The sequence below is a fragment of the Bufo gargarizans genome, chromosome 4 (assembly GCF_014858855.1).
Source record: "Bufo gargarizans isolate SCDJY-AF-19 chromosome 4, ASM1485885v1, whole genome shotgun sequence".
NCBI classification, from domain to species: Eukaryota; Metazoa; Chordata; class Amphibia; order Anura; family Bufonidae; genus Bufo; species Bufo gargarizans.
Window position 1 is genome coordinate 60,534,899 of NC_058083.1, and position 23,732 is coordinate 60,558,630.

Sequence of the window (23,732 nt, forward strand, 5' to 3'; positions counted from 1 at the left end):
GGCATCAAAACTATGAATTAACACATGTGGAATTATATACATAACAAAAAAGTGTAAAACAACTGAAAATATGTCATATTCTAGGTTCTTCACAGTAGCCACCTTTTGCTTTGATTACTGCTTTGCACACTCTTGGCATTCTCTTGATGAGCTTCAGGAGGTAGTCACCTGAAATGGTCTTCACTTCACAGGTGTGCCCTGTCAGGTGTAATAAGTGGGATTTCTTGCCTTATAAATGGGGTTGGGACCATCAGTTGCGTTGTGGAGAAGTCAGGTGGATACACAGCTGATAGTCCTACTGAATAGACTGTTAGAATTTGTATTATGGCAAGAAAAAAGCAGCTAAGTAAAGAAAAACTAGTGGCCATCATTACTTTAAGAAATGAAGGTCAGTCAGTCAGTCCGAAAAATTGGGAAAACTTTGAAAGTGTCCCCAAGTGCAGTCACAAAAACCATCAAGAGCTACAAAGAAACTGGCTCACATGCGGACCGCCCCAGGAAAGGAAGACCAAGAGTCACCTCTGCTGCGGAGGAGAAGTTCACCCGAGTCACCAGCCTCAGAAATCGCAGGTTAACAGCAGCTCAGATTAGAGACCAGGTCAATGCCACACAGAGTTCTAGCAGCAGACACATCTCTAGAACAACTGTTAGGAGGAGACTGTGTGAATCAGGCCTTCATGGTAGAAGATCTGCTAGGAAACCACTGCTAAGGACAGGCAACAAGCAGAAGAGACTTGTTTGGGCTAAAGAACACAAGGAATGGACATTAGACCAGTGGAAATCTGTGCTTTGGTCTGATGAGTCCACATTTGAGATCTTTGGTTCCAACCACCGTGTCTTTGTGCGACTGCAGAAAAGGTGAACGGATGGACTCTACATGCCTGGTTCCCACCGTGAAGCATGGAGGAGGAGGTGTGATGGTGTGGGGGTGCTTTGCTGGTGACACTGTTGGGGATTTATTCAAAATTGAAGGCATACTGAACCAGCATGGCTACCACAGCATCTTGCAGGCGGCATGCTATTCCATCCGGTTTGCGTTTAGTTGGACCATCATTTATTTTTCAACAGGACAATGACCCCAAACACACCTCCAGGCTGTGTAAGGGCTATTTGACCATGAAGGAGAGTGATGGGGTGCTGCGCCAGATGACCTGGCCTCCACAGTCACCGGACCTGAACCCAATCGAGATGGTTTGGGGTGAGCTGGACCGCAGAGTGAATGCAAAAGGGCCAACAAGTGCTAAGCATCTCTGAGAACTCCTTCAAGACTGTTGGAAGACCATTTCAGGTGACTACCTCTTGAAGCTCATCAAGAGAATGCCAAGAGTGTGCAAAGCAGTAATCAAAGCAAAAGGTGGCTACTTTGAAGAACCTAGAATATGACATATTTTCAGTTGTTTCACACTTTTTTGTTACGTATATAATTCCACATGTGATAATTCATAGTTTTGATGCCTTCAGTGTGAATCTACAATTGTCATAGTCATGAAGATAAAGAAAACTCTTTGAATGAGAAGCTGTGTCCAAACTTTTGGTCTGTACTGTATATTGTGGGGACTCGCTCTGGTAGACAGGATTAGCGGACGCAGTATAGCGGCAACAACAAGTTTTTTGGATCAAACAGTTCAGTGTTTTATTCACACTTTGGCGTCATGCACACGACCGTATGTGTTTTGCGGTCCGCAAATTGCGGATCCGTTGCTCCGTTTTTATTTTCCTTTGTGTTTCCGTGTGTTTTCCCGTTTTTTTGCGGTCCACAAATTGCGGATCCGTTGTTCCATTTTTTGTTTCCGTGTGTCTTCGTTTTTTTTGCTGACCGCAAAAAAAAACGGAAGCAGGAAATTGTGTAATTTTACCATCCACACCCAGGATACAGGTATATTTGCTGGTCATTTCAGTGTTTGGTGGCCATTTTCTGCAGTGTTTCCAGGGTACAGAGTTTAATTTGATTCCTTGGCTTTGTTGATCTTTGCTTCTCAGTTTGCGTCTTGGTTTCACCATGGCGGATGACTCAGAGGATGAGGTCCTACTGCACTGGCTTATTTCTCGGCGATGGGGACAGCGGTCCATTCCTTTGGATCATGAACCGAGTAGAAGGAGGAGATTTTGGGTCCATCCCATTGTTTCCCAACGGTACAGGAAAGGACACTTCCATACCCTCTACGCAGATCTTCGCCAGCATCCAGAGAAGTTCTTTGCGTTCTGTCGGATGTCAGTGTCTACCTTTGATCGCTTGCTGTCGTCTCTACGTACTGTCCTTACCTTCATGGACACCAATATGAGGCGCAGCATTACTCCTGAGGAAAGGCTCATGGTCACGAGGTACGCTATATGTAGTGATTTATTTTTTCACAGTAATGTGTACTGCTTATCCTGTGAGTACCATGGTTCTTAAACTGGCTGTTCTTAGACACAACGTTAGCTCTAGTTACCAGTTTTTGGCCCTTCTTTATTTCTGCCATTGTCAATTTCCTTTATTTCTGTTTCCCAGACAAATAACATGCAAAGATGAACGGTAGTCCTGTATTTATAGCTTTTAAGTTTGGTGTATGCCAACGCCATCATCTGCTGAGGGGTCACATTATTCTACGTTTCCCATACATTCAGCATGGAAATGGCGTCACCACAATAGGCGTAACATATCTTGTAGGCGTTGGGCCCACACCCCGATTGTTGAAAGTATTTATCGGATGTTGAACGATTTTGTGGATAAAATGATAGTCTACAAAATGGACATAGAATGTGTAACATATGTCTACTTACAACCATTATATGAACCATGTTCATGATGTGACTCATTTTGGCCAAATTGATGATGTCACCTCTTTTGTTTTTGTCTACAGATTCCTGGCAACTGGGAACTCATTTGCATCCCTGCATTTTGAGTTTCTTTTGGGAACCTCGACGATTTCTCGGATTGTGCGTCACACTTGCCATGTCATTTGGCGGCAACTCCGAGAGACAGTGATGCCACAGCCCAAGGCGGACGATTGGTTTCGAATCGCTGAGGGCTTCAATTTTGCTGCACAGTTTCCAAACTGCATAGGGGCAATGGACGGCAAGCACATTCGTGTGAAGAAGCCTCCTCACTCAGGGTCCCGATTCTTCAATTCTAAGCAATACTTTTCGGTAGTGCTCATTGCTGTTGCTGACAGTAACTACCGGTTTATAATGGTTGATATCGGGGCCTATGGAAGCACTGCAGATGCTCGCGTCTTTAGTGCTTCTAGAATGGGTGAGCGGCTTCGTGCCAACCTGCTTGCCCTGCCCGAGTTCAGAAGACTGCCCGGATATGCAGGTCCACCGGCTCCATTTGTGATCGTGGCGGATAAAGGGTTTGCATTGACTCACCATGTTATGCGACCCTTCCCAAAGCGTGGTTTGGATCTCAGGAGGCGTATTTTCAACTACCGGTTGACTCGTGCCCGTCGGTATGTTGAGTGCGCATTCGGAATACTCTCTAGCAAGTGGAGGGTGTTTTTGTCATCCATACAAATGGATCCGGAGAATGCTACCCTGGTGATTCAAGCTTGTGTTGTTCTACACAACTTCACCAGGATTCACGAGGCTTCCGCTTCTGTTGACATGGAAGAATTTCCTACATCATCAGTTTTGGGTTTGGATAGGACCCTGCATAGACGACCTGGGACTGCAGGCATTGCAGTTCGGGAACTCTATACAGACTACTTTTTCAGCCCAGAGGGGTCCGTGCCGTGGCAGATGGACGCTATTCGTGGCAGTGTTTGATTTATTCTGTTCTCATTATTTTTTTAATTATTTTTGCAGATAGAATATGAAATTTATGTTGTAGTTGAGTGTAGGGACTCGCAAGAGAATGAGGACCCTTGACGCGGGCTTGCGGGCTGAGGTTTTGGGCCATAAAAATATTGACATTAAATATAAATTATAAAGATGCTTTTAAAAGTTGACTGTATTAAAAATCAATAATCTAGTTGATCTATGGTCCTAAAAACCTTCTAATACCTAATTTAAATATTGATAATTAAGTAAGTGTAGTGATCATTAAAGTGATAGTACTAGGAGTATTGTGTGTGTCTATGTTATCATGTTGAAATGTGTTTACCTGTTCAATGTAATTTGATTTTTTCCAATAAAGTATTTACTGAAACCCTTGCCCCCCCAAACAAAATACAAAGACAATCCCTGCCTAGACAACATAAATACAAATAACATTAAATAAAGTCAAAAAGGTCTGTTGTGAAGGATCCTTGCCCATATGAATAACCTTGGCGAACCTGCCCAGGATCAGGCCCATATGATTGACCTGGTTGGACATGGGCAGGATCAGGGCCATATAATTGACCTGGGCGGACGTGGCCAGGATGAGGTCCAGATGGCTGACGTGGGCGGACATGGCCAGGATCAGGGCCAGATGAGGAATCTGGGTGGACGTGGCCAGGATGAGGCCCAGATGGCTGACATGGGCAGGATGAGGCTCAGATGAGGAACCTGGACGGACATGGGCAGGATCAGGGCCAGATGAGGAACATGGGCAGGATCAGGCCCAGATGAGGAACCTGATTGGACGTGGGCAGGATCAGGCCCAGATGGCTGACGTGGGCAGGATCTGGGGCCCATGTTGCGGATCCCGGGCGAACCTGGCCAGGATGTGGTGCCCATGTACCATAACTGCCCTGATTACTCTGCTGGCCAAGGGGTGGGTTTGGTTCTGGGAACCTGCAGGTTTGTTGGCAATGGAAAGGTGTCACTTGTGGTGGCTGGGAAGGATGCGGGTACATTTTGGGCTGCTGATCGGATAGCCTCATTAATTTATGCCATAGCTCAGTAATGTGTGAGTGTATGTCTCCCTGGTAGTGGGAGGCATACATCTCAATCACAACTACTAATGAGGCGACACACATATTATGCCTCTCCGTAGGGACCCGGCAGAGTAATGGCCCCAGACCCCTTAAAACACATTCCTCTTGTCCGTCACTCCTCCTCTGGGAAAGGAAATCGATTACTCGGGCATCTATCATTTCCCGAGTATCTTGCCCAGAGGAAGACTGACGGACATTCCTCCTTCTTCGCCTGGGCTGAGGCTGGTGTGTTTCTTGTGGGCTCCCTTCTGAAATGGCAGCACATTCTCATGGCTGTGGGATTGGCTCCTCAGCCAGTGTTGGTGCAGGAGATGAAGCAGGTGAAAAGACTGCTGGCGTTTCCTCCCCTCCCAAGTCAGAATCCTCGGGGTCATCCAGACTGTCCACAGTCCTGTAAAGATAAATGACATGAAAACATATATTACATTATGGCAAAATTACATTATAAAACACCAAAAGCATTATAGGAAACATAGTGCTGAATGTGTACAATAAGGCGAGCTGAGATAGATCACATACGTTTAATAAATCTTCAGGTTTTCCATAAACATTTAAAGACACATTACAGAATCCAACCTTTGAAGGACTGTGGCTTTGTTATAGGCCAAAACATATTTCAAAATAGCTGGTTGTTTTGAGCTGTCCAGCACAAAAACATTCACACACATTCCGGAGCTAACCAAGTGCTGATATTCTGACCTTCTATATCAGCCCTGCTCAACCTGCGGCCCTCCAGCTATTTGCTAAACTCCAACTCCCATCATTCTCATACAGCCTACATCTATAAGCCTACAGAAGGTCATAGTGAGAGTTGTACTTTTCAAACAGCTGGAGGGCCGCAGGGTGAGCATCCCTTGTCTATATAAACGGCGAAGGAGATTTGTATTGCTTGACAGTAAGCATATTAAAATTTTAATTTTATTTTTGCTCATGCGGGTTATAGAGTACAATACTGAAAATAGGTCAAAGGCGGTAAACACACAAAAAACATTTAAAATAGCATGTGTTTACTCCAACTTGGAAACACATCAAGCGATTGTCCCCTTCAACTGTCTTAAAAGCCACACCTTTGGAAAAAAACTAACAAAAAGGTGCCAACACGAGTCTGTGCTGAAAAAAACTTCGGGAGTGACAACAATTAGTCACCCAGATTATGAAAAAGCGCCTATAAAAAGGAGAGAACCAGGGGCGTAGCTAAAAGCTCATGAGCCCTGGTGCAAGAGTTCAGCTTGGGCCCCCTACTTTGTGGCAAGGGACATGGAAACACAGCCTTCAATCCAAATTCTTGACCTAACCCCTTCCCTTCAGCCAAAGGTGTAACTTGACCAGCATGTACTTTTTATAATACCAGTGTCCTCTTATCTGGCACAAGGGACTTTGGGCCCCCTCAGGCTCCTGGGCCCGGTAGCGACTGCTACCTCTGCACCCCCTATAGCTACGCCCCTGGGGAGAACTATGGATCTGGTGACTCAAATAAAGCATTTGTAATTGGCCAACGCCATCATATATTGCACACCAAACCCGGAAGAAGGGTCTGCTATATTATGGTACTGGCCAATGACATATACGGTTCCAAAGACTAGTTTATGTTTAGAAAAAACTTACGGCCTCAAGTCCATGACGGGGGGCGTAGAAACTGCAATTGGTCAGTGTAGATATAAGGCCTTTTACGGAGACCACCAGCCCCACTGCGGCCCTTTTCAGTTAGCTCCCGCCTAAACCGGTCCCGGCAGCTGTTCCAGCAGGTTTTGGTCTTCTTGAGTTTGAAAAGAGCAAACATGACATAAAAATTTAAAATTGCATCAATTAGAACAACAATCTATAAACAAATAATCTTAAAATATGACAACGAAACCAAAAAATTATCAAAACAATGGTAAAAGGTGAGAATGCACAGAACATGGTACAGTAGGCCAGATGTGGGTATCTGCGGTGTTTCAAAACGTACATGAGCATCCAACGAAAACATAATTACATAGCAGACCAATGTCGGACAGTACTTTTTGGTACTCGTGTGAAGCAGCGGATCCAAGGTACAATAATTGCATGAAGGAGGAGATGATTTATTCGAGGCCTTTTACTAATAATACTTTATATGGAAAGGAGACAGATGTTGGAATAACGATTACAACAGGGCCATATGTAACCAAAACTATAATGTGCTCATGCTGGGTAGACATTACTAATATGTGCTGTAGCTAAAGTCAAGACATCCATTAAAATATGATGGTGTTTGAATAAATTTGAAGGATCAAAATAGTCACAGGCCAGTACATAATTAACGCTGCCCACAAAAGCGAAATGATAATGACCTGAATATAGCAGTTGTAAAAAAATTAGGGACAACACAGGGGCAGGACACAACAACGACATAGCTTGCACTTACCTAAATCATCCCGACCTCTGCTATCTGCTTTTTCCCATTCCGAGGGCCACATGCTCCCACGATGCATCCTTCCTCACCCGATCGTGGTATATATTGTTGCGGCTGTCCCACAGCTCGGGACGCTCCGCCACCAATGTGATTAACTTGTCCACATTCCAACGTGGCATCTGTGGATGGTTTGCAGACAGCCAAAAGCACAAGGCAAACTGTGGCAGGTGTTCCTCACTGTCCAAAACTCTGGGAGCTTTTACTTCCTGTATTTATTTATTTTTTAAAGTCAAAGGTCAAAAAATGCAGATGCGGATGACATACGGATGTCTTCCGTTGTACATCTGTTGTTTTTGCGGACCCATTGACTTGAATGGGTCCGTGAACCATTGTCTGTGAAAAAAATAGGAGAGGTCTTATTTTTTTTAACGGACTGGAAACACGGATCACGGACGCGGATGACAAACGGTGCATTAGCCGCGTTTTCAACGGACCCATTGAAAGTCAATGGGTCTGCAGAAAATCCCAGAAAACGGAACAACGGACATGGAACACAACAACGGTCGTGTGCATGAGGCCTTTAGGCAAGTGACAAAACAAGCAAAAAGTCACCTTGCGGTGTTGGTGGTAATTCACACCATGCGGCAATTCTGCAATAGCAGCACCAACCTGTTTTCACACCAAATAGGTAGCAAGCCTTTATCCAGACACAAGGCTCCCAGATCCCAACACAGAGACCTGACTTCTGAGCCCAGCTGCCTATTTAACCCCTTATGGACCGGGCTCATTTTCACCTTAACCCCTTAAGGACACATGACGTACCGTTACGTCATGTGTCATTCTGATCACCGCCACACGGTGGGCGGTGATCGGAACAAGGTTCCTGCTCAAGTCATTGAGCAGGTACCTCGGCTAAATGCGCGCGGGGGGGGTCTCGTGACCCCCCTGTGTCGGCGATCGCCGCAAACCGCAGGTCAATTCAGACCTGCGGTTTGCGGCTATTACCTGGTGTGGCCATCGGGTCCCCATGGGGCTGTGGGGGGGACCCTATGGCGTGGAGGGCAGCACGATGCCTTGCTGAGGCATCTGCGCTGCCTTCTGGTGAAGAGCCTGTGAGATCCAGCCCCCTGGATCTCACAGGCCCCGGAAGCTGTATGAGTAATACACATTGTATTACTCATACAGCCAATGCATTCCAATACAGAAGTATTGGAATGCATTGTAAAGGAATATACCCCCAAAAGTTCAAGTCCCAAAGTGGGACAAAAAATTAAGTAAAAAAAAAGTTGATAAAATAAAGTTTTCCCCCCAAAAATTTAAAGTTTCAAGTAAAAATAAACAAAAACGTAATTTTCCCAAAATAAAGTAAAAAAAAAAATTGGGGGGAAAAAAAGTATACATATTAGGTATTACCGCGTCCGTATCGACAGGCTCTATAAACATATCACATGACCTAACCCCTCAGATGAACACCATATAAAATAAAAACTGCTAAATAAACCATCTTTTTGTCACCTTACATCACAAAAAGTTTGCCCACCAAAATAGTACCAATCTAACCGTCACCTCATCCCGCAAAAAAAATGAGCCCCTACCTGAGACAATCGCCCCAAAAAAAACTATGGCTCAGAATATGGAAACACTAAAACATCATTTTTTTGGTTTGAAAAAAGCTGTTATTGTGTAAAACTTACATATTAGGTATCGCCGCGTACGTATCGACCTGCTCTATAAAAATATCACATGACCTAACCTCTCAGATGAACACCGTAAAAAAATTTAAATAAAAACTGTGCTAAATAAACCATTTTTTGTCACATTACATCACAAAAAGTGCAATAGCAAGCGATCAAAAAGTCACATGCACCCCAAAATAGTGCCAATAAAACCGTCATCTCATCCCGCAAAAATCATACCCTACCCAAGGTAATCGCCCAAAAACTGAAAAAATTATGGCTCTCAGAATATGGAAACACTAAAACATGATTTTTTTTGCTTCAAAAATGAAATCATTGTGTAAAACTTACATAAATAAAAAAACTATACATATTAGGTATCGCCGCATCCGTGACAACCTGGTCTATAAAAATATCACATGATCTAACCTGTCAAATGAATGTTGTAAATAACAAAAAATTAAAACGGTGCCAAAACAGCTATTTCTTGTTATCTTGCCTCACAAAAAGTGTAATATAGAGCAACCAAAAATCATATGTACCCTAAACTAGTACCAACAATACTGCCACCCTATCCTGTAGTTTCTAAAATGGGGTCACTTTTTTGGAGTTTCTACTCTAGGGGTGCATCAGGGGGGCTTCAAATGGGACATGGTGTCGAAAAAACCAGTCCAGCAAAATCTGCCTTCCAAAAACCGTATGGCATTCCTTTCCTTCTGCGCCCTGCCGTGTCCCCGTACAGCTGTTTACGACCACATATATGGGGTGTTTCTGTAAAACTACAGAATCAGGGCCATAAATATTGAGTTTGGTTTGGCCGTTAACCCTTGCTTTGTAACCGGAAAAAAATTATTAAAATGGAAAATCTGCCAAAAAAGTGAAATTTTGAAATTGTATCTCTATTTTCCATTAATTCTTGTGTAACACCTAAAGGGTTAACAAAGTTTGTAAAATCAGTTTTGAATACCTTGAGGGGTGTAGTTTAGAGAATGGGGTAATTTTTTTGTGTTTTCTATTATGTAAGCTTCGCAAAGTGACTTCAGACCTGAACTGGTCCCTAAAAATTGGGTTTTTGAAAATTTCTGAAAAATTTCAAGATTTGCTTCTAAACTTCTAAGCCTTGTAACTTCCCCAAAAAATAAAATATAATTTCCAAAATGATCCAAACATGAAGAAGACATATGGGGAATGTAAAGTAATAACTATGTTTGGAGGTATTATTATGTATTATAGAAGTAGAGAAATAGAAACTTGGAAATTTGCAATTTAAAAAAAAATTGGGTAAATTTTGTATTTTTTTTATAAATAAAAATGAATTTTTTTTACTTCATTTTACCAGTGTCATGAAGTGCAATATGTGACCAAAGAACAATCTCAGAATGGCCTGGATAAGTCAAAGCGTTTTAAAGTTATCAGCACTTAGGCCTCATGCACACGACCGTTGTGTGCATCCGTGTCCGTTGTTCTGTTTTCCGTGATTTTCTGCGGACCCATTGACCATCCGCGTCCGTGATCCGTGTTTTCTGTCCGTCAAAAAAATATGACCTGTCCTATTTTTTTGACAGACAACGGTTTGTCAATGGGTCCGTGAAAAAACACGGATGCACACAAGATTTTCATCCGCGTCCGTGATCAGTGTCCGTAGACTACTTTCACACAAACGGATCACAGATCCCTCTGCATAAAAGCTTTTTCAGATCTGAATTTTCACTTCGTGAAAACTCAGATCCGACAGTATAATCTAACACAGAGGCATTCCCATAGTGATGGGGACGCTTCAAGTTAGAATATACTACGAACTAAGTGGGACAAAAAATTAAGTAAAAAAAAGTTGATTAAATAAAGTTTTCCCCAAAAAATTAAAAGTTTCAAGTAAAAATAAACAAAAACGTAATTTTCCCAAAATAAAGTTAAAAAAAAATTGGTATAAAATTGGGGGGAAAAAAAAGTATACATATTAGGTATTACCGCGTCCGTATCGACAGGCTCTATAAACATATCACATGACCTAACCCCTCAGATGAACACCATATAAAATAAAAACTGCTAAATAAACCATTTGTGCCATGCGGCACCTGAGGGGTTAATTGTGCGGATCACAGCCCTCTGTAAGAGATCGGGTGCTGCCAGGCAGCAGGGGTCGTCATGTACACAGTTCTTAGTATATTCTAACTTGAAGCGTTCCCATCACCATGGGAATGCTTCTGTGTTAGAATATACTGTCGGATCTGAGTTATCACGATCTAACTCAAATCCGATGGTATATTCTAACATAGAGGCGTTCCCATGGTAATGGGGACGCTTCAAGTTAAAATATACCCTGACTTTACATTGAAAGTCAATGGGGGACGGATCCGTTTGCAATTGCACCATATTGTGTCAACGTCAAACGGATCCGTCCCCATTGACTTGCATTGTAAGTCAGGACAGATCCGTTTGGCTCCGCACGGCCAGACGGACACCAAAAACGACTTTTTCCTTCATGTCCGTGGATCCTCCAAAAATCAAGGAAGACCCACGGAAACAAAAAACGGACACGGATCACGGAACTACGGAACCCGTTTTTGCGGACCGCAAAAAAAATACGGTTGTGTGCATGAGGCCTTAAAGTGACACTGGTCAGATTTGCAAAAAATGGAAATGGACATTTTTTGCAAATCTGACCAGTGTCACTTTATGTGGTAATAACTTTAAAACGCTTTTACTAATCCAGGCCGTTCTGAGATTGTTCTTTCGTCACATATTGTACTTCATGACACTGGTAAAATGGAGTAAAAAAAAAAAAACATTTTTATTTATAAAAAAATACCAAATTTAGAAAAAATTTCAAATTTCCAAGTTTCAATTTCTCTACTTTTATAATAGATAATAATACCTAAAAAAATAGTTATTACTTTACATTCCCCATATGTCTACTTCATGTTTGGATCATTTTGGGAATTACATTTTATTTATTTAGAAGCAAATCTTGAAATTTTTCAGAAAATTTCTAAAATCCACTTTTTCAGGACTAGTTAAGGTCTGAAGTCACTTTGTGAGGCTTACATAATAGAAACCACCCAAAAATGACCCCATTTTACAAACTACACCCCTCAAGGTATTCAAAACTGATTTTACAAACTTTGTTAACCCTTTAGGTGTTCCACAAGAATTAATGGAAAATAGACATAACATTTCAAAATTTCACCTTTTTGGCCGATTTTCCATTTTAATAATTTTTTTCCAGTTGCAAAGCAAGGGTTAACAGCCAAACAAAACTTAATATTCCTGGCCCTGATTCTGTAGTTTACAGAAACACCCCATATGTGGTCGTAAACTGCTGTACGGGCACACGGCAGGGCGCAGAAGGAAAGGAATGCCATGCAGTTTTTGAAAGGCAAATTTTGCTGGACTGTTTTTTTGACACCATGTCCCATTTGAAGCCCCCCTGATGCACCCCTAGAGTAGAAACTCCAAAAAAGTGACCCCATTTTGGAAACTACGGGATAGGGTGGAAGTTTTGTTGGTACTATTTTAGGGTACATATGATTTTTGGTTGCTCTATATTACACTTTTTGTGAGGCAAGGTAACAAGAAATAGCTGTTTTGGCACCACTTTTATTTTTTGTTATTTACAACATTCATCTGACACGTTAGATCATGTGGTAATTTTATAGAGCAGGTTATTACGGATGCGGCGATACCTATTATGTCTACTTTTTTTATTTATGTAAGTTTTACACAATTATTTTTTTGAAACAAAAGAAATCATGTTTTAGTGTCTCCATAGTCCGAGAGCCATAGTTTTTTAAGTTTTTGGTGATTATCTTAGGTAGGGTATGATTTTTGCAGGATGAGATGACAGTTTTATTGGTACTATTTTGTGGTGCGTATGACTTTTTGATCGCTTGCTATTACACTTTTTGTGATGTAAGGTGACAAAAAAAAGGCTTTTTTTTACACGTTTTTTATTTTTTTAGAGGGGTTAGATAATGTGAAATTTTTATAGAGCAGGTTATTACGGGATGCGGCGATACCTAATATGTCAGCTTTTTTTTATTTATTTACGTTTTACACAATTATTTTCATTTTTGAAACAAAAAAAATCATGTTTTAGTGTCTCCATAGTCCGAGAGCCATAGTTTTTTCAGGTTTTGGGCGATTATCTTGGGTAGGGAATGATTTTTGCAGGATGAGATGACGGTTTAATTGGCACTATTTGGGGGTGCATATGACTTTTTGATCACTTGCTATTACACTTTTTGGGATGTAAGGTGACAAAAATGGCTTTTTTTACACCTTTTTTATTTTTATTATTTTTACGGTATTTACCTGAGGGGTTAGGTCATGTGATATTTTTATAGATCAGGTTATTACGGACGTGGCGATACCTAATATGTGTAGTGCATTTTATTTATTTAATTTTAAATCAGTGATAAATGTGTTTTTTATTTTTACTTTATTTTTTTATTTTTTTTGACCCAGACCCTCTTGGTTCTTGAAGATCCAGTGGGTCTTATGTCTGTATAATACAGTACAGTACACTATATAGTGTACTGTACTGTATTTTCACTTTACACTTAGTCTGATCAGACTTCTGCCTTTAGCAGAAGTCTGATCAGATTCAGCACCATGGAAAGCCAGAAGCCTGTGAAGGCGTCATCGGGGGCTGAAAAGGCACAACAGCCCCTGATGGGAGAGGGAGGGAGCTCCCTCCCTGTTAAGCCCTTCCATACAGCGGTCCCTACGGCCCACGGCATGGAAGGGGTTAAACAGATGACATCACAGCACAGATGTCAGCCGTTTCAAGCAGAGTGTCAGCAATGTGCTGACACTCTGCTTGCTAACCGCTCAGCCATCCTGGAAATGAGAGGGGGTGGGCGGGTTGACTGCGCGCCGGCCTGCCCGCCTCCCCAGCACCGCCCGGGGTTGAAAATGAAAATGTAGGTCATTTTGAAGTGACCGCGGGGATCAGAAACTTCCGACAGAGCTGAAAACCGCAGTTCTGAATTGACCTGCGATTTGCAGCGATCGCTGATACGGTGGGGTCACAGGACCTTCTTTGGCATTGTCCCAGGGTGCCTGCTGATTGATTTCAGCAGGCACCCAGTTCCGATCACCGCCTGCCACACGGCAGTGATCGGAAATACACATGTGTCCTTAAGTACCGGGACATCATGACGCACCGGTACGTCATGTGTCCTTAAAAGGTTAAGGACAGCCAGGTGCTGCCAAAACCCGGACCGGCACTTAAATTCTGGTCCAGTATTTGAACTCACCTTGCTGTAAATTTGCCCAGCATCACATGCTGGGAGGAAAATACCTGTTTTCCCAGACCAAACCTCTCACTGTGTCACATACACCCCCCTTTTGTTCAACCCTGAGGGGATGAACCCACTCCAGTGTACCCGGGACAGGTCATCCGCGTTTCCCTGCAACCAGCCTTTCCTGTCTTCCACCGAAAAGTTTAAGTTTTGTAGGGAGAGAAACCATCGGGTGTCCTGGGAATTTCTGTCCTTGGCCTGGCTCATCCACTTGAGAGGGGAGTGGTCACCAGGTGAAATTTTCTCCCCAATAAATATTAGCGGAGAGATTCTAGTGCCCACTTGATCGCTAGGCACTCTCTCTCCACTATACTATACCGAGTCTCAGCTGCGGTGAGCTTACAGCTGAGGAAGACAACGGGATGCTCCTCCCAGTTGACTTCCTGAGACAGTACAGCACCGAGGCCTACTTCGGAGGCATCGGTCTGTACTATAAACTCCCTTTTGTAGTCGGGCGTCACCAAAACCGGGAACCTGCACAGGGCCGACTTCAAAGCGGAGAAAGCCTCTTCCGCCCGATCATCCCAGTGAACCATCGTTGACTTGTGTCCCTTTAAGAGTCCTGTCAAAGGCGCAGCTAGAGTAGCAAAGTGGGGAACAAACCTCATGTAATAGCCCACCATTCCCAGGAACGACTTTACTTGCCTAGTGATGACAGGTCAGGGCCAATTCTGTATCGCCTCTATTTTGTTCACTTGGGGTTTGATTACTCCACGCCCAATGACATACCCCAGGTACTTAGTCTCTTCTAACCCTATCGCGCATTTTTTTGGGTTAGCGGTTAGGCCAGCTTTCCGAAGGGAGTCCATTACAGTCTGCACTTTGGGTAGGTGACTTTCCCAGTCGGTACTGTGGATTACAATATCGTCCAGGTAAGCCGAAGCGTACCGACGATGTGGACGAAGCACAATGTCCATTAGTCGCTGAAAAGTGGCGGGGGCACCATGCAGACCAAAGGGTAAGACCTTATACTGATACAGCCCCTCAGGGGTGACAAAGGCAGTTTTCTCTTTGGCAGCCTACGTTAATGGCACCTGCTAGTACCCTTTTGTGAGGTCCAAAACAGAAAAATTCCGGGCTTGTCCTAACCTCTCGATAATCTCATCTACCCAGGGCATGGTATACGCATCGAACTTGAAAACCTCGTAAGTTTTCGAAAGTCGTTACAAAACCGCAACGTCCCATCCGGCTTGGGTATCAATACTATAGGACTGGCCCACTCACTTTTTGACTCCTCAATTATGTCTAGCTGCAACATTAGCTGCACCTCCTCCGATATGGCTTGTCGTAGAGCCTCGGGTACCCTGTATGATTTTAATCTGACTTTTTCCTGAGGCTCAGTGACAATGTCATGCTGGATTATGAAAGTGCTTCCAGGGAGGTCCGAAAACACATCTATGTTCTGACTTACAAACTCCCTCGCCTCCTGAGTCTGTTTAGAGGAGAGGCTGTCAGCAATTTTCACTGTGGCAGCCGCCTCTTTTGCATCTCACAGAGGGGCCGGTACCTCTTCTCTTAGAAAACCCGGCCACGGGCTGTCTTCTGTACAGGTTTCCCTATATTTCCACGGTTTGAGTAAATTCACATGGTAAACCTGCTCCGGCTTTCGTCGCCCTGGCTGGTGTACCTTGTAGTTTATGTCTTCAATTTTCTCGAGAACCTCATAGGGCCCCTGCCACCTAGCCAGGAACGTACTGTCCATGGTCGGCACCAGAACCAAAACCCGATTACCCGGGTTAAGGATCCGGTCCCAAGCCTGCTGATGTCACGACCATGGTCATGGTCGTGACTCCTTGGGACCCGCATGCATTTGCCCGCGGTCTGGTATTGTTGTCAACCACAGGTGAGGGCTAGTATCTTGCCTCACGTGTGGTTGCCACTGGCGGTTGTCTTTGGCAACGTGTGTTTATGTGTGCACTTTCCTTGTCTGGTGTGCACAGGGTTTATTGTGTGTATTCCCCTTTTAGTTGCTGTCTTCCCTTCCCTGGTGTGTGAAGGGTTAATTCCCTTCCTAGTGTGTGTGCACTGGGTGTGTCTGTGTGGGTGTGGCTACATGGGCTATTTAACCTCAGTTGAGACCTGAGTTCTGGGGGGTACTCCAGCCTTGTAACTCTCCTGGTCCCATATACAATCTGCCAGTGAGGGCCACCCTTGTGGTCATAAAATTGTGATACTATATGTTTATGTGATGTTAAGTTTATGTCTATGTGGTGTCTGTTATTATTGCAGCTATGGTTCTGGGTCCCTGTGTGTTTATGTGTGCTGTGTCCTTTTATGTTTGTGTGTGGACAGCCAGCACTTGTGTCCAGGGATCCAGTCAGTGTGTCTGTGGCAGGTAGAGGTGGAAGTCTTTCACTCTCCTGCCATATCCATAGTCTGTTTATGGTTACATCCCATTGCAGCTCGGCCAGTTTTAGACTCCTGTTTCTCCGCATCCAGGAGGAACAGGTGGTCTACCCAGCTCCTAGTTCAGGGATCGGCGGAGGGTGAGTAGGGATCCGAGGTTCCTGAGCATGGGCCCTCCTACCTTCAAGGTCGGCTCATGCAGCTAGGAGTTAGGGTCGGATTAGGGATGCGTTAGGAGGTGACCTGCTCCCTAATTCTGTCGTCCTGTCCGAGCAGCCACTAACATCTTCCGTCCCTCGAAAGAGAGTGCAGCATGTACCGCCATCTGCTGATGGGGTGCATGCGCTTTCTCCGGAGGGAGAGCGTTATGGGGGTTTCGCCGCTGACGCCCCGGTGAGTGGCTTTTCCCCGCCATCCCTTCACTGTGTTCTGTCTTGGCGTCCCCTTATTTTTATATTTGCACTCTTGTTTGTTTGGTGTGCGGTTGCACACCTTCGGAAGAGGGTGCAGCATGCAGCGTCATCTGCTTTTGGCCTGCATGCGCGTTCTCCGGAGGGAGAGCGTTTTGGGGATCACCGTTAATGGCGCGGTTGGTGGCTTATTCCCGGCCACCTTACCTTCCGTGTCCGTGTTGGTGATCCCTCGTCCCTCTCCATGTTCCTATCTCTGGTCGTCTACTGCCAGCATTCCGTTAGTGTTCCGGCTGCGTGCTGGTTAGGAGTGTCTGCTGGCAGCGACTGGAGTGGGGACGTGAGTGGAGAGTGGACGCAGTGTCAGTGCGCTCTGCCCGGGCTGTTTCTTTGCTGGTCTCCGGTTCCTGTGTGTTGTTCCGGAGCCTGGCAGTCGGCTACTGGTCCCTGTGTGTTGCTCCAGGGGCCGGCAGCAGTCCTGGGGAGACGCGCATATTAGGACACTGATTCCCCTTCTCCTATCCCCTTGTTTGGTCCCGCACCAGTTTCCTTTTTTTTTTGGTGGGGGGGGCTTTGAGGGGTGGGAGTGTCACGACCATGGTCATGGTCGTGACTCCTTGGGACCCACATGCATTTGCCCGCGGTCTGGTATTGTTGTCAACTACAGGTGAGGGCTAGTATCTTGCCTCACGTGTGGTTGCCACTGGCAACTTGTGGTTGTTGGGCAGTGGAGCAGCCTGAGCTGGTTGCTGGGCGGCTCGCTGTCCATGCATGCGGTTGTCTTTGGCAACGTGTGTTTATGTGTGCACTTTCCTTGTCTGGTGTGCACGGGGTTTATTGTGTGTATTCCCCTTTTAGTTGCTGTCTTCCCTTCTCTGGTGTGTGAAGGGTTAATTCCCTTCCTAGTGTGTGTGCACTGGGTGTGTCTGTGTGGGTGTGGCTACATGGGCTATTTAACCTCAGTTGAGACCTGAGTTCTGGGGGGGTACTCCAGCCTTGTAGTAAGCTGGAGGTACTCTCCTGGTCCCATATACCATCTGCCAGTGAGGGCCACCCTTGTGGTCATAAAATTGTGATACTATATGTTTATGTGATGTTAAGTTTATGTCTGTGGTGTCTGTTATTATTGCAGCTATGGTTCTGGGTCCCTGTGTGTTTATGTGTGCTGTGTGGACAGCCAGAACTTGTGTCCAGGGATCCAGTCAGTGTGTCTGTGGCAGGTAGAGGTGGAAGTCTTTCACTCTCCTGCCATATCCATAGTCTGTTTATGGTTACATCCCATTGCAGCTCGGCCAGTTTTAGACTCCTGTTTCTCCGCATCCAGGAGGAACAGGTGGTCTACCCAGCTCCTAGTTCAGGGATCGGCGGAGGGAGAGTAGGGATCTGAGGTTCCTGAGCATGGGCCCTCCTACCTTCAAGGTCGGCTCATGCAGCTAGGAGTTAGGGTCGGATTAGGGATGTGTTAGGAGGTGACCTGCTCCCTAATTCTGTCGTCCTGGCCGAGCAGCCACTAACATCTTCAGTCATCGCACGGCTGAGGGTTTTCCCCATCCTCAGCCGTGACAGCTGATTATAGACCCGACTCTGGGCTCGCTGAGCTGTCTCCATATGCTCCCTGACAAGAGGCAACACTGTCTCTATCCGATCTTACATCTGGGTAACGTACTCAATGACACTTTCATGTTGAGTGGGTTGTTATTCCCACACCTCTTTGGCCACGTCCAAGAGACCGCGAGGGTGTCTGCCATATAGCAGTTCGAAGGGCGAAAAACACAGTAGAGGCCTGGGGTACCTCTCGCACTGCGAACATGAGATAGGGCAGAAGGAGGTCCCAGTCCTTCCCATCTTTAGCCACCACCTTTTTCAACATATTTTATAATGTTTGGTTAAACCTTTCTACCAGACTGTCCGTTTGTGGATGGTAAATGGACGCCCGTAGTTTAATCTGCAGCAACTTACAGAGTTCCCTCATCACCTTGGACATAAATGGGGTCCGTTGGTCGGTCAAAACCTCTTTAGGTAGTCCCACTCGGGAAAACGTCTCCATTAACTCCTTAGCTATGAGTTTGGCTGAGGTATGTCGCAGTGGCAATGCCTCCGGGTGCCGAGTGGCTTAGTCTAGAATGACTAAGATGTGTTGATGCCCTCTGGCGGACTCTAGTACTAGGCCTATGAGGTCCATAGCTATTCGGTCGAACGGTACTTCGATAATCGGGAGAGGTACTAGGGGACTACAGAAATGTGGCTGGGGGCTAATTATCTGGCAGGTCAGGCAAGACTTACAAAACTCTTCCACATCTTTGAATATGCTGGGCCAGTAAAACCGCTGTAGAATACGATCCTGAGTTTTCTGCAGTCCCAGGTGACCCCCGAAAACGTGTTGGTGGGCTAGCTCTAACACAAGCTTGCGAAAAGCCTTGGGGGCCACCAACTGTTTAGTTGGCTCACTCCGTAGTTAGTTTACCCGATACAATCTTGATGAACCACAAAACGGGGAACACTGACTCTGCCCCAGGTTGTTGTGGTTCACCATCTACTATTAATAAATTTTCCCAGGCGCGGGATAGGGTTGGGTCCCAACGTTGGGCGGTGCGAAAATTATCCCCGGAGACATTGAGGTCTGCCAATTAAGGACTCGGCGGCAAGTCATCCACGTCTCCCACCATCACACTTAGTGGGGTTGTCTCCCCCTCTTCCACCGAAGTGGCAGTCACCCCTACCGCTGGCCCTTCAGTCTCAAGTTCCCAGGGTTTTGGTCTCCCCCCTGAGCCGGGCCACTCTGCTAGGGATACCCCTGTCTCATGGGTATCAGTCACTCTCATAGCATGCCACAGTGTTGGGAAGTCTCTCCCTATGAGTTCATAATGTAGATTTGTGGTGACAGCTACCTCATAGGTCCATCTACCGGCCACCGTGCTTAGAGACACCAGCGCGGTGGGGTAGTTTTTTAAGTGTTTGTGGATGCACATCACCCCGACTTTACGGTCAGTATACTCAGTGGACTGCACCAGGGTAGCCCTTACCAGGGTCACCAGACTCCCTGAGTCCAGCAGAGCCTTGGCCAGAGTGTCTCCCACTTCCACCTGGCACAAGTGATCTAGAGACTCTGGGGTACCTGTTGCACACAGCCTTCTGGCATATAGCAACTGACGGTAGCCATAGTTAGTGTCCATGGGTTCAACCCGATGGGGACAGTCAGCCCTTACATGGCCAGGCTCCTGACACTGCCAGCAGACTATTGGAACCAGGTCCACTGTGGGTACATCCTGGGCGGGTTTTATCGGCTCAAATCTCCGGGCCTGGTGTGGAGATTTCCAGGGTTTGTGAACCCCCCTCCCGACAGAATCCTCCTTTAGATTCCTGGTAGCTTCATAGCGTTCAACCAGGTCCACCATCTCAAAGGCATTGCCATGAGACACCTGACTAATCCAGTGCTGGAGAGGGTATGGCAAAGCCCTCCAGAACAAATCGGCTAACAGACGATCCAGCATAACAGTGGGACTCAGCACGTCAGGCTGTAGCCATTTTTTCAAGAGGTGAAGTAAGTTATAATACTGGGGTCTTGCAGGCTTAGCCGGGTTGAACCCCCACTGATGCACCCGCTGGGCCCGGACCAAAAAATTTACCCCCAGTCTTGCCAGAATCTCATCCTTAACTTTCTGGTAGTCGGCCGGTTGATCGTCCAGCAAGTCAGAATACACCCGCTGGGAATCGGATACCAGGAACGGAGCGACAACCTCCACCCACTGGTCACGGGGTAGCTTTTCTCTGATGGCCGGTTTCTCATACATTGCCAGGTAGGTTTCGATGTCGTCTGCAGGAGTCATCTTAGGAATCGCGGCACGGACTGCTTTCCGGGCATTGTGGATGCTCGGGGTTGCTCCTGCTGTCTGCAAAGCCATCACGTGTTGTAGCAGCAACTGGTTAGTCTCCTGCTGCTGCTTATTAGCCTCGCGTTGCTGCAGATTAGCCTCCATGAGGGCCTTCACAACAGCCTCCATTTTGTCGTGGAGCACTGGTTGTAATACAGCTGGTTTAATGTACGACATACAATGTGAGGTCTCCAACAGCCATTCCCTAATGTTGGGACCTCGATGAGCTGGAGCATTGTCCTCCGTGAAGATGACATTTGGCCTTTGTTGTTCATGCAGAGGCACAATGACTGGATTATTGATGTTTTTCTCACTAGACCATTCACACAGTGTAGGGCAGTTATATATTGACTAGACACACCTGCCCACACTGTGACACCAACACCACCAAAGGCACATCTGTGGCTGAGGCAGAACACTCTCCTTGATGTCTAAAACATTGTTGGCATGCATCATTTCTGCTCAGCGTGAATGGTCTTTCATCAGTGAACAGCACTGAGGCCCAGTGGTCACTCGTCCAGCATAGATGCTCCCTGGCCTATGCAAGATGATGACGCCTGTGCCTGTTGGTGAGGTCAGGTACCCGTGCAGGCCGTCTAGATCGTAGATCACTCAGTCTGAGGTAAACAGTTTCGAATGGTCTGACGTGACACTTAGGTGCCTCTCATCTCTCTTAAATGTGCCTGGAGTTGTGAGTCATTCATCATCCGGTTCCCCAGGGCTTTGTTCACAATGAAGCCGTCATCAGTGTGGCATGTGGCCAAAGGACGTCCACTTCTCTGCCTTTCTGTGACTCTCCCAGTCTCTGTACCTCTGATACAACCTGCTGATGACACTTTGTGACACTGTAACTCAGTGGCCACTTCCATCTGAGAACATCCTGCTTGAAGCCTCGCAATGATGGGGTACTGCTGATCAATTGTTAGGTGTCGTCTTGGTCTTATGATGTCACCATGTAAGCAGCATGATGAGGAGGACTGTATAATACCAATTCTAATTGAACCAGGAAATGCATTGGGCAATTCATGGAGCAAACAACCGCTGTGAATTTTGACAACAGAAAGTTGGGCAAAAAGTCCTAAAACATTGTAAAGTTGGACATATGCATTAGGAAGTTTAGAGAAGGCCACATTAAGTTCACCTGTAAAGGTTAGAGGGCATTTAAGTTTATCCTGAAATTTCACTCACAAGCCAAATATTCCGGACTTTAAGCATGATGTCACATGGGCAAGGAAGAGGCCGCGGTGCTCACAGAGCATAATAATATTATGTACCAGGTAACCCCTTATAGAATCTGGTAAAACCCCTGGAATAATCAGAGAGGCGACGCTGCTCCTCAGACGTGTGGATGTGAATCATCCCGAATCTTACAGGATCGGCACATCTGCGGATCAGGAGATGATGACGATGACCACACGTAGAGCAGACGCTGCAGATATTTATGGTACGATCACACGTAGAGCAGACGCTGCAGATATTTCAGGTACACTCACATGTAGAGCAGATATTTCTGGTACAGTCACATGTAGAGCAGATACTGCAATTATCTCTGGTACAGTCACACGTAGAGTAGATGCTGCAGCCATTTCTGGTACGGTTACACGTAGAGCAGACGCTGCAGATATTTCAGGTACACTCACATGTAGAGCAGATATTTCTGGTACAGTCACACGTAGAGCAGATACTGCAGATATCTCTGGTACAGTCACACGTAGAGCAGATACTGCAGATATCTCTGGTACAGTCACACGTAGGACAGATACTGCAGATATTTTGTGGTATGGTCACACGTAGAGCAGACGCTGCAGATATTTCAGGTACACTCACATGTAGAGCAGATATTTCTGGTACGGTCACATGTAGAACAGATGCTGCAGATATCTCTGGTACGGTCACATGTAGAGCAGATACTGCAACTATCTCTGGTACAGTCACACGTAGAGCAGATACTGCAGATATTTCTGGTACAGTCACACGTAGAGCAGACACTGCAGATATCTCTGGTACAGTCACACGTAGAGCAGATACTGCAGATATTTCTGGTACGGTCACATGTAGAGCAGATACTGCAGATATCTCTGGTACAGTCACACGTAGAGCAGATACTGCAGATATCTCTGGTACAGTCACACGTAGAGCAGATACTGCAGATATCTCTGGTACAGTCACACGTAGAGCAGATACTGCAACTATCTCTGGTACAGTCACACGTAGAGCAGATACTGCAGATATTTCTGGTACAGTCACACGTAGAGCAGACACTGCAGATATCTCTGGTACAGTCACACGTAGAGCAGATACTGCAGATATCTCTGGTACAGTCACACGTAGAGCAGATACTGCAGATATCTCTGGTACAGTCACACGTAGAGCAGATACTGCAGATATCTCTGGTACAGTCACACGTAGAGCAGATGCTGCGGATATCTCTGGTACAGTCACACGTAGAGCAGATACTGCAGATATCTCTGGTACAGTCACACGTAGAGCAGATACTGCAGATATCTCTGGTACAGTCACACGTAGAGCAGATACTGCAGATATCTCTGGTACGGTCACACGTAGAGCAGATACTGCAGATATTTCTGGTACAGTCACACGTAGAGCAGATACTGCAGATATCTCTGGTACGGTCACACGTAGAGCAGATACAGCAGATATCTCTGGTACAGTCACACGTAGAGCAGATATTGCAGATATTTCTGGTACGGTCACATGTAGAGCAGATACTGCAGATATCTCTGGTACGCTCACACGTAGAGCAGATACTGCAGATATCTCTGGTACGGTCACACGTAGCGCAGACACTGCAGATATTTCTGGTACAATCACACCTAGAGCAGACACTGCAGATATTTCTGGTACAATCACACGTAGAGCAGATGCTTCAAATAGTCACATCCATCCGAA

The 23,732-nt window shown here is 45.6% G+C and overlaps 1 protein-coding gene across 1 annotated transcript in view; it reads right to left on the minus strand.

The window, feature by feature from the left end:
* The window catches only part of LOC122935203 (zinc finger protein 665-like), an 88,014-nt gene that overhangs the window by 16,819 nt on the left and 47,463 nt on the right, over positions 1 to 23,732 (minus strand). Inside the window, exon 7 of the mRNA XM_044290967.1 lies at positions 4,247 to 4,436. Within this exon, the coding sequence (XP_044146902.1) occupies positions 4,247 to 4,436 (190 nt within the window). The remainder of the gene's footprint in view (positions 1 to 4,246; positions 4,437 to 23,732) is intronic.